At 52.5% G+C, this 17,007-nt stretch overlaps 1 protein-coding gene across 2 annotated transcripts in view; it reads right to left on the reverse strand.

Annotated features, from left to right (window-relative positions):
- Positions 1-475: 475 nt before the first annotated feature.
- LZTS1 (leucine zipper tumor suppressor 1) overlaps positions 476-17,007 on the reverse strand; it is a 54,474-nt gene continuing 37,942 nt past the window's right edge. For both annotated transcript variants that reach the window (XM_090290079.1, XM_090290080.1), the window contains exons 2-4: positions 8,064-8,540; positions 6,135-6,938; positions 476-3,739 (exon numbers count right to left, since the gene is read on the reverse strand). In XM_090290079.1, the coding sequence (XP_090146205.1) occupies positions 3,068-3,739; positions 6,135-6,938; positions 8,064-8,408 (1,821 nt within the window). In that variant the 5' untranslated portion in view covers positions 8,409-8,540 and the 3' untranslated portion in view covers positions 476-3,067. The remainder of the gene's footprint in view (positions 3,740-6,134; positions 6,939-8,063; positions 8,541-17,007) is intronic.

A 17,007-nucleotide genomic window follows, 5' to 3' on the forward strand; every position in this document is an offset into this window, starting at 1 on the left:
CCCCAGAAGCTGCCGAACCACTGCCAGGGGAAAGAGGGTAGCTTGGATGGCATGAGAAATGGCATTCTTTATTCATAAATAAAAACATGAAATCACCAGAAATAGTTTATATGGCCAAAAAGGGGCATCAAAAATAAAATGAAAAAAAGCTGTCAAAGGGAAAGCAAGTCAAACAAGAAATGACGAAGAGAAAAATAACTACATATTCTTCAAAAGGCTAGTCCGTCCAAAGGCAGCCTCAGCTGCGGGGTCCGGCTCTGTCTGCGGCCAGATGCAGCAGGAACCCCGCACACTGCCGGCAGGGGAGGTCGACCCTCGCCGGGTGAAGCTCCAGCTCAGAACTTGGGCCCGCAGGGAACGCCCTCTCCTGAAGCTGCTGCTCCAACAGCCCAGCCCAGCGGGCCCCTGGGCAGCCCTGGCTGGGTGGGACAAGACCACGCAGGGGCAGAGGCTCACGGTTGCTTCTCAGGAAATGGCCCCCTGGCCCCATAGCGCTCAGTTCCCACAGTGGTCAGAGCGCCCAGCGGGAGTCACCTGGCGGCCAGAGGAGGCGGCAGCAGTGGGTGCCCCTGAGAGTCTGGTCATCCCCAGCCCGAGGCAGAGCTTCCTCCTAGGAGAGGTGGTGCTGGATGCTGTTCTGTCTGTAGACCCGGGAGCATTTTCAGGCCAGGCCTTCTTTGGGGAGTGGAGCCATTGGGTCTGAGTGAGCACCGAGGCCAGCAGCAGTGCTCAGGGCAAAGGGTGTTGAGCGCACGCGGGCCCCGCCCTCCGACCTCCCCAGTCTCTGCTCAGCCTCTGCTGCTCAGGGCCTCTTCTGAGAGGATGGGTCTGGCATGGTCCGGGCAGAGTAAGGATGATTCTCCACAGGAAGGGAAGAAAACCACCAGTGGTGAGGTTGCTATGTTACAGGACACTGATGCACGCTGCTGCCACTGTGGGCTGTCCTGGAGCCTCGGGCTGGTGGCAGCTCAGGGAGGGCATCCATGGGTGCCTGAGGGCAGGGATGTGGGGTGCAGGGTGCAGGCACAGCAGTCAGCAGCCAGCTCTTCTCAAGTGAGGGACTGCTCTTTGGGAGGGGTATCGGGGGTGTCTCCAGCCCGTGGAGGGGCAGCAGTCCTGTCTCTGTCCCATGGGGCAGTCTCACTGGGAGGAAGGACTTGCACGGGCTGGTGGAAATGGAGGGATGGAGGGCTATAGTGCAGGGAATTTAACTTGGGGGTTAGCACTCTGCCCAGTGGAGAGCAGTGGCCTCCAGGCAGGGAGGGGCTCTTGCCTATGGATTCCAGGATTAAATGTAGCTTATGACTAAACCATGGCTTCAAATTCCAGAAATTCTCCTCTGTCATGTGAAGGCAGCAGGACAGGCACAGCTTAACCCTGGGGACCAGAAGGCAGGGCCAGCCACAGAAGAGGTGACCCTACCTTCACCCCAGACTTGGAGAAGGAGTGTGGTGGGTCCTGGAGAGACAGTGGCAGGAAGAGGAGCAGCTCCATTCTCACCCAGGGGGGTCTGTGGCCAAAGGTCAGAAGTCAGAGGTCGGGGACACAGAGAGAGATTGGTGTGGACTGTGGATCGGCTCAGTACCCAGGCGCTCTCATCCCCTTGCCTCGGTGAGCCCCCCAGCAGGCAGGCATGAGGCCCAAGAGTGCAGCAAGGGCTGGCCGTCCTAGGAACAACAGCTGTGCCTAGGGTCAAAAATAGAACGGAGAACAGCCTGGCTGCCTGCTAGATCTGGCTTGCTTCTGAAAAGTCAAGAGGGAAAAAGAAAAAGTAAAAAATTTCTTGAAACAAGCAACTGAGAAACTCTACCTGTTCTGTCCTTCCGCAGCACTGCACGTCTTCAGGAAAGAAACCCCAGCTTCCCAGACACTGGCCCAGCTCCCAGCAGCTGCATCCTCTGGTTTCTTCCCAGTCAGGGCTCTTATGGGGCTCAGGGTTGGGGGAAGCCAGCCAGAAGCCTTGGGGATGCTCATGAGGTTGTGTCTGCACCTCTCCCTCTCCCTGCCTGGGGCTCTGACCACCGGCACCCTGGGGACCCCTCCTGACCAGGAAGGACTCTTGTCTGAACTTGAGGATGAGAAGGGGAAAAGGTGGGCCACTGCCCAGGTCATCCTGAACCACCTCAGTGGATATAGGTTATTTCGGATCCAGCAAAAGCTTGATTCTTGGGAAGAAAACAACTTCAAAGTAGCAGCTGGCCAATTTCAACCACACAGGGAAGCCCTGTCTCCAGACCCCACAGGAACTACCTGGAGGCTCTCTTTGGGACAACTGGAAAGCCATGCCTGCCCTGCGTTACAGTCCTCCGCCCTTCCCTTCCCAGCACCTATCCAGGTCCTCAATGTCTATGGCTTTAAGAAGAGGCTCTCCCACCCTTGCATCTCTCCTGCCCCCCACCCTGCCCCAGTCAGCAGGCCCAGCAGGGTCTGACCATGACCATTCAGGGATGCAGACTCTCCAGGGCTACCCCAGCTCTCCTGTCCTTATCCTTTCTGAGGCTGCCGGGATCAGGACCATGCTGATGGTGCCAAGCCAGGTCTCCACACCCCACTCCAACCCCTGCACCTCCTTGGCCAGAGGGAGATCTCAGGTTATAACCCAGCCAGGTTACAGAGATTCAGGTCACAAGTGGCTTCCTTATGCTCCCAAGGCATCCCAGTACATCCCGGGGAGAAAGACTGTGGGAAGAGAGGTGGTCACTGGCTGGCACGGTGCCACCACCATCCCTGGGGGAAGGCGTCTCTAAGTATTTGAATGCAAGCCAAGGTTTAGGGAGACCTTAACCAGATGTTGGACACCGCTGGGCCCATCTCTAGGGAAAGTTAGAGATCTGGTGGGCTGCAGAATGCTGAGCGCTGGACGCTGGGAAAGGGGAGGAGAGGCCACGTGGCAGTCCCCATCTCCCTTCCACTGCCTCCCCTTGAGGGTCCCAGGTCTGTGCCTGGCAGGCTTCCCTCTGAGGGGCCCAGTTACTGAGCAGGGGAGAAGGGGAGGGGAGCCCCCTGCACAGGCTTAGCATCCCTGCCTCCCAGTGCTAGGTCCCAGTTCTCCCTCTCCCTGGGCCCCTCAGATCTCGGTGGCAATGATGTCCTCGTAGGGGACGTCAGCCCCTTCAAGGTCAATCTCCACAGGCTCCCCAGCACTGTCCCTGTGTGCCAGCTGCTGCAGGGCCTTCTCCAGGCGCTGGTTCCGCTGGTACATGGCCAGGTAGCTCTGCTGTAGCTGCTTCTGGTACTGGATCACCTTCTCTTTCTCCTCCTTCCAAACGAGCCGCTCGTGCTGGAAGCCTGAGGACATCTGGTTGTGGCCTTGCCGCTCCTCCTTCAGCTCAGCCCGCAGCCGCTCCAACTCCCGCTGCAGGGCGGGGATGTCCTCTGCGAAGGCTGGCCCTGGCAAGGCCCCCAGCCCCGGTGCCCGGGACCTGCCATCGCACTGCAGGGCGGCCTGGGCCCGCAGCTCCAGCAGCTCCTGCTCCAGCAGGTTCACCTTCTCCCGCAGGAGCTCTGACTCATTCTTCTTGCGCTGCAGCTCGTTCTCGCAGACCTCCAGCTCCAGGCCCTTGGTGCGCAGGGCACTCTCGAAATCCTGCGTCTTCAGCTCCATGCCCTCCAGCTTGCCCCGCGTGTCCTTCAGCTGCGCCTTCAGACTGAGGATCTCGCTGGCCTTGGCGTTGACCTCCATCTGAGACTCCTTCAGCTGCTGCTTCAGGAGAGAGATCTCACCTGACTTCTGGCACACCTGCCAGACGTGGGATGGGAGAGAAGGAGAGTGCCAAGAGGTGAGAGGTCATCGCCCAGGGCAAGGTGCATCCTCACTGCCTCACAGAATGAAGCTTTTCTGACACGGAGACGCTGGAGAGTCCCCAAGCATGCGGGTCTGAGTGACCGACCCATGAAGGCCAAGCCCCTCTGAGGCTCGTTTCATTCTGTAGTCTGGCTTGGCCATCTGCATGCCTCCCTCACCCCCAGTTCAGAGGTCGAATCTCAATCTATACCCAAGTCTACAGTCATGTGTCAATAACTGACGACCAGTGGTTGAATTTGCCCACTGCTGGCATCTCCACCATCCACACCTAACATTAGTGGTGTCGATGTCCATGTCTGCCATGTTCTGTCACCCCGTTCATGCACATATATTCTGCCTCACCCCTGCACACACCTGTTTCCCTTTCTCCCTACTGGGGTGAAGACTGTATCCACCCATTCACCCCGTGATGAGCACTGTGCCTGAGCCAGGGCCTGATTCCTATCAACTAAACGATGGATGATGGGCTATGGTGTTCTCCCCCAGTCTCCACCATTTCTATTCCTAGTCTCCATCCAAAGTGGGCCAAGGTCCGCAAACAAAACCAAAGGCACTGAAGCAGATCTGTGAGTTTCTGGGCCTTTGCTGTTTAGGAGTGTGTGGCTCAGCAGAAGACCAAGGCCAGTCTGCTTGTGTGTCCTGGGAAGACTGGCGGAATGCAGCAGGCCTGGGCCTCTTACTGGGGGAGATTCTGGGAACCATACTGGAAGCCTCCTCGAGAGTCCTCTCTGTCCTCCACATGGTAGAAGCCCTTTGCTGTCATGAGCCACCTTGGAAGTGGTGACTGGAATCGAGAATGTCTTTCAGGGCTGAGGCTGCAACTGTTTCACGGAGGGAGCAGCACAGAGTCAAGGTGGAGGCCTGGGCCCGGCTTGGGGTCCCAACCTGACCACTCAGGACTGTGTGACCATCAGTGTCATGGCCGTATGGTGGCATGATGAACAGTTTGAACTCTGGGCCAGGCTGTCATGATCAAGTCCTGGCTCTGATGCTTATTATGGGGTGGCCATGGGCAAGTCATTTAACTAGCCATTCGCTATGATAACCACTCTGTGCCTCAGTCTCCTTAACTGTAAATTGAGGATTAGTAACAGTACCTACTCCATTGGGTAAGGAGTATAGAGGAGAGAACCTAGGACCTGGCACTTAACAAACACTCTATACACTATTATTATAAATATGTTTGATTACATCCATGTTATTATAAATGTTTAATTTAATTTATTTGACGTATTGTTTTCCTCTATGGTCTGACTGGACGGCCCGGAATGAAGTTCATAGCAATGTCCAGCTTAGTTCCAATGGGACAGACAGGGTTGGACGCCTGCCTTTGAGCTGCCCCAAAGTGTCCCCGAGCCCTGGCCGGTACCAATGTCTATGAGGGGGAGGAGAGGCACTGCTCCCGTTGGCCATTGTCCTTCCCACTCTGGGGAACCTGGTGAACAGGAAGTGGCTCTCCCTTCCCACCTGTCCAGTCCCCCATCCATCTCTCCCACAGACAGGAGCCTTTTCCTCCATCCTGGTGACACTGTCACTCTCATTTTCAGGGTAGTACAGACAGCTCAGTGCAAACAGGGGGCGGTGCTGCTAGGATGGTGGTGCTGGTCCCACCAGACACCATGACCCTAAGTCCCTTTTTAGGGTGAACTGCAGAGCTGCTGTGCACACGCTCCACCTGCACCGGCACTGCCTCCAGGGGCCTCCCAGGGAGCAAAGCTGCTCCTAGGCAGCGGGGGTGGGGGTGAAGCTCGTTCTCTAGCAAGGCCAGGTGCAGAGGCCCCACTGCCAGGTGTGTCTGAGTGCATGTGTGTGCACGTGAGCCCTTTTCTTTCTCTTCTGTTTCCATCTCGGACACCTGATGGAACCCCCACTGACACTTCTAGGGGGAACTGAGACCTGCCACACATAGGGTCACTCTCACAGTGGATGGGGTCCTTCCCTCAAAAGTAACAAATATTATGCTCTCATGGCTCTTGGACCAGCATGAACTCAGGTGTGGCGGTGCTTCTATTGGGACTCCTGTGAGCGGATGAAATGAGCTGGCCCTCGGACACTTACCCAGCTAGGCCTTGTTTCCCATGGTTCCAGCCTCTTGGTCAGTGACTGGGTCAATACTTTCAATTCTGGGGCCATGAAGCACTGAGACAGGGAGAGAGTGAGAAGCACAGACGGAGTACATCCGCGATATGGTTACCAGGGAGCCTCTCGTCTGGGTCATGAAGCTGGCCCTTGAGCGCAGCGTGCTGGGGCAGATTGTGTCCACACTCCACTGGCCAGAACCCGGAAGGGGAGGGGCTGGGCACCAAACATCGACCACCGGAAGCCTCACCTCCCACTGGGTCTCCTCCAGCGCGGGGACGAAGCTCGTCTTCTCCTTCTCATAGGACCGCAGCTTGGTCTCCAGCAGGTCCTGCTCCTTCATGAGGCTCTCAAGCTCTTGCCGCAGCTGCCGCTTCTCTTGCTGCAGCTGGAGCACCTGTAGGTGCAGCACCTGCTGGGCGCGCTGGCTCTTCTGCGAGGCCGCCCTCGTCTTGCTGCTGCACTTGTGCTCGGGGCCCTCCAGCTCGTCCTGGCAGCGCCACAGCCGCTCCTCGTAGGCCTGGCTGGAGGCCAGCTCCTTCTCCTCAAAGCTGCGCCGCAGCTTCTGCAGCTCGCCCTCCCTCTCCAGCAGCTTCTGCTCCAGCTCCTGGATGGCGCACTCGTCCGTGGAGATGGGCGAGCGCACGCATGAGGAGCCCCTGTCCGCCTTGCTTGGGTGGGCCAGCTTGCTGCCCCCATCGGAGAAGGACAGCGCCTTCAGGCTCATCATGTTGCTGTCCTGGAGGAGGATGCCCTGGGTGATGTTGTGGGCTGAGCCCCCAAAACGGCTGGCGGGCCCCACGGCTGTGACCAGCGGGTCCAGCTGGTAGCTGCTGCTGGTGCTGTGTGTGGGCAGGCTGGACATGGAGTTGCGGCCAGAGTCGGACAGAGCCCCGGAGCACTGGCTGGGCTTCAGCTCCTGCTCCTTGGGCTTGTCTGGAGGGGCGGGATGCATCTGGTGGCTGGTGTTCTCAGGGGAGGCGTGCAGGATGGCTCCTGACCGTGGCAGCACGGGCTTGAAAGCTGTGGGCCTCACCGCACCCTTCTCTGCGGCCTGGGGAGGAAAAGAACTGCATGACCTCGGGTCTCCCTCCCCACCCAGCCGCATGGCACCCTTCTTGGTCAGAGCCGTAGGTGACCTCGCCTGGTGCCTGGAAGCAGGCGAACGCTGTGTTGAATCTCTTTCAAGGAGAAACCCCTCTGTGCCTGGGGATGTCCTTAACAATCGCCCATGAACTGCCATCTGTCACTGGCTCGTCCCAGCCCCCCGAGACGATGAACAGCTCCAGCTCTGTCTCTGGGAGTGCAGCAAGGGCACTAGGCTGCATGAGCCTGGTGTCCCTGTAGAAGCCAACTCCTTGCTCACCTCCACTGCCCCTTCCAGCAGACACCACTGTGGCCTCCTCCAAGGGCTGGGAGCACCATTTGTCATAACCCTTTCCTCAAAGTTGTCATTTTCATTGCTAGAGTACTTTGCAGTTTGCAATCCCTTTAGTCTGAAAGCTTAAGGCTCTATGCAAACATATAGGGCCACTTCCTAGTGCATCAAAGCCAGCATGGGTCAGGGAACTGCAATAGGAATGCGGGTTTTGGCATCCATGGGTGGGCCTCATGAGAGTTTAATCTGGCATGAGGACTGGATTTCTGAGTGTGTAGGACTCTTCTGCCCTCATTTCTGCTAAAGATGATGGCAAGAAACTCAACAGCCCTCTTCAAGCCAGACGCTTCCTGACCTGGCTTGAGCGAGGAGCTGACATACCACCAAGCTGCAAGTGAAGCGTCTGTTAGCCAGAGAAGCTGCCAGCTCTCCCAGCAAATTCTCCACCTGCTCTTCCAGATGATATCAGAGCTCCCTCTCCTTCCTGTGCATTCGAAAATGCTGCTGTTGGTCTTGCCATGACAATCCAGTTACACCCCAGGGGAGCTCAGAAAGCCTTTCACTTCCCCTTTGCTCTCTGCTAATGGCTCACCCAAGACTGACCAGTGGTTCACTTCCCTTGTCCAGCCTCCGATCCCTGCAGTGCGGCTAAGCATTTCCGCACTCACCAAGCCACTCTGGCCTTTCAGAGATCTAGGTGTTTAGATCACCCCACCATCCCTCCCTGCCCTGTGCTCTCCACCTGTTTTGGTCTCTCCTGCCATTCCAACCTACTCGCCCTCACGAGAGATACCCACTTACCATTTCTAGCTGATTGGAGAAGGGCATGAGCTTGGGTGGGGTAGGCGGGCCAAAGTCCACCCCAGCTTGGCCCCCCAAGTCCCCACTGGACAGTGCAGTATAATCAGGGTGGTGGGAGCCCCGAGTCTTCTGGCTGACTTTGATGTAGAAAAAGTCTTCACTCTTTCCCATTTTGGAGCTGGACTTGCCATGGCCTGAGTCCTGGGAGAAGCCGAATCTGAGCAGCCCGTCCGAGTACCGGTTGAGTTTCTTGAGGTGGGAGGACTTGCGTAGTTTGTACTGCGATGCCCGGCAGTGCTTGCTGTGGAAGCCATGGCCGGAGATGAGGCTGCTGACACTGCCCATGGTGATGCGGGGCTGGGCACAGGCAGGGCAGTGTGGGAACTTGGTGTGGCTGTGGCAGTGAGGGGCAGTCCTGGCTCCGAGAGGAGACTGCGGTCATAGCAAACGCCTCGCTGAGCCTGGGACAGCGCAGACCTGGAAGGAGACACAGGGTGGCAGTCAGCCAGGGCTGGTCACTGCCATCCTCAATGGTGACTTGGAGAGGAGTCATTCTTACTGCTGGTTCTGGGCAGTGGAGAAGTGGATGTGTCTCATTAACAATCACTCAGCCCTGTCTCTAGGCTCTCCTCTTCTGGCAGATGCTGTTCTGAGCCCGGAGGACAGGACAGTAATGACTGAGACACTCACTGTCCCTGTACTCGTGGGCTCGAGCTAGCTCAGAAGTGGCAGAGAGTGCCGGGCACATGTGGGACCAGCAAGGAGACCAGGCCGGCTGGAGAGCAGTTAGCAGCAGGGAGGGAAAGAGGAGAAGCCAGGCGCTAGCAGGCCCTGGCTGCGGTGTGGATCTGGGAGGACATGGTGGGCCAATTAGGTTAGGTGAGTGACTACCATGGCTGGGCCAGGGGTTAGTTTTGGAATAAACTTCAGATTCAATTTTAGGGTTCAGCTGATTGGATTTGCTGGAGGACTGATTGCAGGGAGCAAGAGAAAGAGGAGTGAAGGATAACACCACTGGGTTTATCCAGGTAACTAGAATAAGCATGTGGTTATTTATTGAGATGCAAAGACCATAAGAGGAGCCAGTTTTGAGATGAAGTGCGGGTGGGTGGAAGCTAGGAGTTTGGTGATGGCGGCAAGGAGAGGGCCGTGGGATGGGTGGGAGCCGTGGAGGCTGCAGATTTCTGTGTGAACTTGTTTGTATGGAGAAGCCAGCTGTGAGACTAGAGGAGGTCACTGAAGAAGCAAAGGCAGGAAAATGAGAGGTCTGAGGACCAGTTCACCGTGGCAAGAAGGTGAGGAGCGGGAGGACAAGGAACCGAGAAGCTCCCAGCTGATGCAGGAGTCCTGAGCAGCCAGGCAGAGCAGGCATCATCCCACAGGATGGTGTCGGCAATGCGGACGTAAGGTGATGACTGAGAACTGGCCAGTGGATCTGGCCATGGGGAGTTGCCAGAGCAGTTTTGGTGGAGTGGTGGGAAGACAGGCCTGATTGGAGAGGGTTTCAGAGAGAAAGAGAAGGGAAATAACTGTACACTTGAATATCAAGAAGTATGTGATAGATGGTCTGGATTCCCAGGTGTATCCCCTGCCAGCTGTGCCACATGGGGTGAACTAAGACATCTTCAACCTTCAGTTTCATGACCTAATGCTAAGACACACTTAACTTTTTTAAAAAAGTAATAGGAATGTATCTTTAAAAATATATATATATATTTTATTGATTATGCCATTACAGTTGTCCCAATTTTTCCCCCTTTACCCCTTCCACCTGGTACCCCCCTTCCCTCCAGCAATTCCCCCCTTAGTTCATGTCCATGGGTTGTGCATGTAAGTTCTTTAGCTTCTCCGTTTCCTATACTATTCTTAATATACCCCTGTCTATTTTGTACCTACCAGTTATGCTTCTTAATCCCTTCACCTTCTCCCCTTTTCTCCCCCCATGCCCAAGTTGATTACCCTCAAATGATCTCCGTACCTATGATTCTGTTCCTGTTCTGGTTGTTTGATTAGTTTGTTTTTATTTTTTATATTGAATTGTTGATAGTTTTGAGTTTGTTGTCATTTTAATGTTCATAGTTTTGATATTCTCTTTTTTAAATAAGTCCCTTTAATATTTCATGTAATAATGATTTGGTGATGATGAACTCCTTTAGCTTTACCTTGTCTGGGAAGCACTTCATCTGCCCTTCCATTCTAAATGATAGCTTTGCTGGATAGAGTAACCTAGGTTGTAGGTCCTTGCTTTTCATCACTTTGAATACTTCTTGCCAGTTCCTTCTTGCCTATAAAGTTTCTTCTGAGAAATCAGCTGTTAGTCTTATAGGCATCCCTTTGCAGGTAACTCTCTGCTTTTCTCTTGCTAGTTTTAATATTCTCTCTTTATCTTTAACCTTTGGCATTTTAATTATGATGTGTCTTGTTGTGGTCCTCTTTGCATCCAACTTGTTTGGGACTGTCTGTGCTTCCTGGACTTGTATGTCTATTTCCTTTGCCAAATTAAGGAAGTTTTTAAAAATTATTATTTTTAAATAACTCTTCAATTTCTTGCTCTTCCTCTTCTTCTTCTGGCATCCCTCTGATTTGGATATTGGTACGTTTGGAGATGTCCCAGAGGCTTCTTATACTATCGTTGTTTTTTGAATTCTTGTTTATTCTTGCTTTTCTGGTTGACTGCTTATTTCTTCCTTATGTTCCAAATCTTTGATTTGAATCCTGGCTTCCTCCCCTTCACTGTTGGTTCCCTATAGATTTTTCTTTACTTCACTTAGTGTAACCTTCATTTCTTCCTTTATGTTGTTCTCAGTGAGTTCTTTGAGCATCCTGATTACCAGTGTTTTGAACTTTGCACCTTATAGATTGGTTATCTCTGTTTCATTTAGGTCTTTTCCTGGGGTTTTGTTCTGTTCTTTCATTTGGGCCATATTTATCTCCTCAAATTAGCAGCTCCCTGTGTTTCTTTTCATGTATTAGGTAGAGCTACTTTGACTCCCTGTCTTAGTAGTGTGGCCTATGTAGAAAAGGCACTTGTACATTGTGTGGGGCAGAGCCTTAGGTAATCACCAGGGTGGGGCAACTCACTTCACTGTTTTGTGGCTCTGCCTGGTGGGAGGGCTTGGAGAGGGGACAGTCCTGCTGCCTGGCTTCTGGAGGTTTGTCCACACTTGCCCCATTTCCAGTCACTTCATCCACTCCCCACATGTGACCTGCATCCTTCCAGCTGCTGCTCTGGTGCTGAATCCCAGAGTGGGTGGGATGCATATGTTCTAAGATCATGTGGGTTCTTTAAGCGGAGTCTCCTGAAATCTGGCAGTTTATTCCATCGTCCCAACCCCCACTGGTTTTTTACATCCAGAAGTTATGGGGATTTATCTTCCTGGTGCTCTAAAACTGGGCTGTGTGGTCTGTCCTGGGTCTGGGATCACTTGCTCCCAAGGTATCCCTACTGATTTTTATCCACCACACGTGAATGTGAGACTGCCCATTCCGCCACCACCGCCTCTTTGCACCACACTGCATCTCCTCGCCTCTCTACATGTCTGTATGAATGTGGCTTCTTGAAATCCATGGTTGTTCGACTTCCATACAGTTAGGATTTTCTGACAGTTTTGGGTGTTATCTGTTTTCAGGTTTAGTTGTAATTCTCCCTGTGGTTGCATGAGGAGGCAAAGCTTGTCTACCTATGCCTCCATCTTGACCAGGAGTTGGGAATGTATTTTATAATAAATGGTGAAAACAATAACAAAGACATTGCCTGTCATCGGTCATCAGACAGAGGAATACACTGTGGCATTAATGCCAATACATTTGCAGATTTGGGCAAAACTGTAAGCAAAGGAAGGCTGGGAAGTTGACATGCATCATGCAGGAGTATTTCTTAGCCTGTCAAAAGATAGCCAACCCAATTATTAAAGAGAAAACTACAAGTTTAATAAAATAGGAAATCAAAAGGAACTCTGTGCTCTTTATTCTGCTCTAAATGATGCTGTCGATCCTGAAGGGGCAAAAAAATGTCCCAGGCAGGTTATGGAGAGTTGCATGTTTACAGTGGAAGGAGACATTAGACTACTCAGCTCTGAATGTGAAGGCTTGGATTCAATTGTGCATTGTTATCCTGAAGAATAAAGTTGTTATGTTATGAATAAATATGTTATATACTCCATTAGTAAAAGCACAACACAGCAAAACATCATTGGGTAAGTGTAATGTATGTTCTCCTATGAAAAGCTTTGGTTAAGTTGATGGCCTCTTAAAACCAAAGAACCACAGCCATACCTACCCTAGACAATAGATATGAGGAGTGTGAGATACTACCGTAAGCTCACAGATATATACCGGGCAATCAATAAATGGTGGGCATTTTCATCGTTGTCTATTATTATACTACTGCCATTGTTCCTTTCAGCATTCCTCACTCCTGTGTTATCTTCAATACCCACTGCCCCCACCCCTTGTTTTCCAGAATGTGTTCTTGCTCTTCCAAATGCAACTTTCCTGCTTCCCATTCCCCGACAGCGCTACCCAGGAGTATTGGAGTTCCTCTGCTCACTTAATAGGTGACAATGACACAATGTTTTTCCTCCCTTAGGTCATCTATCTCTTACTTAGCTGAGGCCTTTGGGTCCTTTGAGGCAAAAAAATTCTTCTGTGGTCCATATGCAGGAGAGCTATGTTTGGCCAAGAGACTCTCCTGCGCTCTGCACATTATACCCCTTGGGAAATTGGTGACTTACTTTTTGCCCATCCAGTTGTACACTTGTGGGCCTCCGCATGGACAGTGTTGGGGGATAAGGCAGATCTGGATTTGAAAATCAACTTCTCTGAGGTTTTTTTGCTTACCCAATAAAAATAATAGCTACTGAGGATGAAGTAAACTACCAGAGGTCAAGGACAGTGCTCGGCACATGACAGGTGCTCTACAGATGTGTGATCAGTGGAAGGATGAGACGAGGGTGTTGCCCGCAAGAAGCATAGAACACAGATGGATTATAACTAGCATCAGGCAGACACTCTCGATGGATCTGTTTGTGATCTCTTGCTCTACTGCCATCTCCTCAGACCGGCACCTTGAGACAACCTCCAGATTTGTCTTCATCTTATACCTCTGAAGTGGCACAACCATCACACACCCTGATGGAAACCCTTCAAGGTTTCCCATTGTTCTTCGAGTAAAGCAGACTCCTTACCAAGTCCTGCAGGCCCCGAGCAGGACCCGGTTTTGCCTGCTGCTCCAATCATATCTCACCCAGTTCTCTCCTTGCTCATAATTAGTTCCAGCCACTCAACTTGTTTCTGTTGGTTGAACACATCAAGCCTTTTCCCACCAAGGGGCTTTCACACCTGCTCTCTTTCACACAAGTCCCTTCCCTGAGCTCTTCACACAGAACATTCTCTCTCAAACATCACCTCTGCCAGGTAGCTTTCTCTGGTTACCCTGGGAAAAATGCTTCTCCCCCATTACTCTCTATTATTCCAATTTGTTTATTTCTTTCTTAACACTAGCTTTAACCTGTAATAATCTTGTATTGTGAATGTTTCCACTGAAATGTCAGCTCCGTGAGAGCAAAGGGATTGCATCTATCGCTCCTAGAACACAAACGAGGAAGACGAGGCAAAGACTCAGAGAGACTCAATGAGCTGTCCCTTGTTCTTTCACTGACCGGTGACCATGGTGGAAGCCAGACCCCAGGTCCATGAACCCACGCTTCAGCACGCTGCTGAGGGCTATAGCTGAGGCTCAGAGGTGTTAGGGGCCCATCCTGGACAGCAAAATCAATCTCCTAGTTGGGGAGAGAGAAAGGCTGGAGGAGAAATCAAGGTTCTTGCCTCTGGCCATGGCTTTGTTTCCCTTCTGGGTGGACGACAACAAGCTTTTAAGTACAAGTGAGCCCCTTTGCTAACTGAGCAGCAGCCTGGACACTTGTGAAGCCAAAGCGCTGTTCTAGGCGCCAGGGGACTGAGAGGAAAAGACCAATGATGTGAAGGGAGCAAATGAGAGGAGGAGGTGAAGGATGGTGGCCTCTGGTCTGCTAAGTGTGTTCTTGGTCCCTGGTGCCCGCCCTCCCTCCACTCCCTGGGTCTTGACACACAGAGGAGCTTTGAAGTTTGAGATTGTCCCCAGAACCACTTGGAGCTAAACTAATTACCTTTAAATGTCTGGACTTGTTCTGGTTTCAGCTTGGAGAGAACATCACAGATTACTTGGCTGTGGTCCAGCCTAGTTCCCAGCCTAGTTTTCCCACCTACCCAGCCCTGCAGGATTGCATCTCTGTACTCAGGAAGGATGGGGGGAGGGGCACATTTTATTCCTGGGAAACAAATCCCACTGGTCAGGAGTATGTACTCAGGGTGGAAATAAGCAATTACACAAATCTGAAAGATACAGGCAGGAGAAAGGAAGAGGGAAGGACTGGGGAGGAAAAAGGGAAGGAACCACAGAACCTCACACTGAGTATGTTGGAGTAACCTTGTTCTGCATGACGTCCTACTGATTTCAAAGAAGGAATCCAGCAAGAATTAGACTTCAGATCCTAAGAGGAGAGAGGAAGAGAGGAAGAGAGAATGCTCATGGAAAAGGAACCCCCAGCTACACTTCTCAGAATCTGGCCCCAGAGGACACAGGGGACTTCCCCGAGACCCAGTGCCAGCCCCTCCCACTCCTCCACCCAACACAAATGACTGTGGCTGCTACACCAAGGCAGGCAATGACCTGGATCCTGGGGCACCCTCAGCTTTGAGCTGCTTCTGCTCCTGCCACAGCACCTTCCCCCACTCCATTCTGCCCCCTCCTTCCCAAAGGAAGCCAGTGGGACACAGGCCTCTGACTGTCCCTTTCTGGAATGTGGAGATAGAGGCATGAAGTGAAGAGGGGCCTGTCTAGACTCAGGAAGGTGAGAAATAACACTACACACCCTTCCAACCCAAACCACAGAGAAGAGTAGCTCTGGCCCTGCCCACATCAATCCAAACTTCTGGCCCTGGGAGGGTGAGGATCCGTATCTGTCCTCTCCTCTTCCTCACGCCTGGAGAGGTCACCACAAGATCAGGATGCTTAGCCTCCAGCCACCTCACTCCTCAGTCCCCCATATTTCCCTTCCTGCTCCCCATTGTCTCTCCCTCCTTCACCCCTGCCCCCCACCTCTCCTTCTCCCCACACCCTCCCAGGGAGCAGTGCTGGTGGGAGGGTCAACTGGACACCTGCAGCCACACTGTGGGCAATCTGCTCTGCCTCGCCCCCTCCCGCCGAGGAGGCGCTTCCATCCAGTGCACCCCCACAGGCACTCACAGAGCTCCTGGAGGCTGTGCCAGCTCCCTTTGCAGCCTCCTCTAGTGCCACCCACTCCCAGGCCCACCCAGCAGGGTGTGTCCCAGTGACTGCTGTGCAATGCCATCTGCAGGCTGAGCCTAGATGAAGGGGGGTTCATTTCATCGTGTATTCAATAAGTATTTATTAAGCATCTGATGAGGACCAAGTATGGAATGTGCAGGGGAAGGAGGAAAGAAGGAAAGCAGTAAACATAGAATAAAAAAAGCCAAAGAGACAGGTGGGCACACGTATGTGTGCAGTGCTCAGGGACGGTTTCTGAGGAGATGGCATTCAGGAAGAGGCAGCTTGATGACATTTTTTGTTAGAATGGGAAGGCCTGAGGCAGAGCCGGGTGTTTTAGAGCAGTGGTTCTCAATCAGGGTGACTTGGCAAATTTGCAAACAAGACATTGACTATCATGACTGGGGTCTGGTAGATGGAGCCCAGGACAGCCCCTGTGTCAAAGACAAGTCTCTATGACAAAGAATTCTCTGACCCAAACTGTCAGTAGGGATGAGGTTGAGAAGCCTGGTTTTAGAGGAACAGAAAGGAGTTTTAGAACCTCAGTTCTGCCATTGATTCAGTGTGACTTTGACCAAGTGACTTGAGTAATCCATGCCTCAGCTTCCTCACTTGTAAAGTGGAGGCAGCCATGCATGCCCTGCCTCAGGACTTCTGTATTGTCAGCTGATGGTCACTGGTGTCAATTCAACAATTTGGGGTATGGTGAAGGAAACTTATTCACTGCAAGCAGCTTCACAGGAATACAGCATGGCTGTGAAAACATGGCTGCCGCGGAACAGCTCAATGGTACTACACAGTGCGGCCCTGGGGCCAGGCCCCTCTTCAGCTAGGCAGCTCCACTCCACTTGATCCTCTAGACATCCTTCAGTATTTCAGCTGGGGTCAGGAAACCAGTCTTCAGCCTTGGAGAGTGGCTCTGGAGCCAGAGGGGAGCTAACTTATAAAGACAGAAGTCCCGTCCCTGGTCCCTGATTGGTCAGAACAGAGCTGCTCTGATTGGTCAGAGCTGTGCAGCTCCAATTGGATGGGGAAAGCCTCAGTCCTACTGGCTCAAATAGGACTCCAGGACCTCCTTTATAAGGGCTGACTCAGCTTGCAGAAACAGTGCAGGCAGGCAGTTTAGCTGCTCAGAGGCGGGCAATCTAGTGCAGAGGCTTCTTCCAAAGTGCAGTTTGCTGAGAGGCTCATGTGCACAAATGTCTGCTAGGCTCTGTTTTTAAAAATTTGAGCCTAGTTAGCCACCAGGAGCCCGTCTCAGCAGGTGTCTCTCTCTGTGTTTCTCTTTCTTTTTTCCCCAGGGTTCACAGTATGAACAGGAAAGGAAGTGAGAGCTTAGCAAGTATTTGGGAAAAATAGCCAGTGCTGGTTATCGTTATTCTTATTTCTCATTATTCTTCAGGCAAGTTTGCTGAGATATTCAATTATGCAATAGACAGCTTATTGCAGGAGTGCCCTGCAATACCAGATCAACCTGGCTGGCCACCAGCGCTGCCTCAGTAGTCTGAGGACTGCAGCTTCCCCACGATGCTCCCATAACCAGGAGAGACTAGTGGGTGCTAGGGAAACCCTCTCCTTTGCTGTGGAGCTTGGGTCTTCTCTGGCCTGTTCAACCAT

Source organism: Furipterus horrens, unplaced genomic scaffold, assembly GCF_987537825.1.
Source record: "Furipterus horrens unplaced genomic scaffold, mFurHor1.1.pri manual_scaffold_10, whole genome shotgun sequence".
Taxonomy (NCBI): Eukaryota; Metazoa; Chordata; class Mammalia; order Chiroptera; family Furipteridae; genus Furipterus; species Furipterus horrens.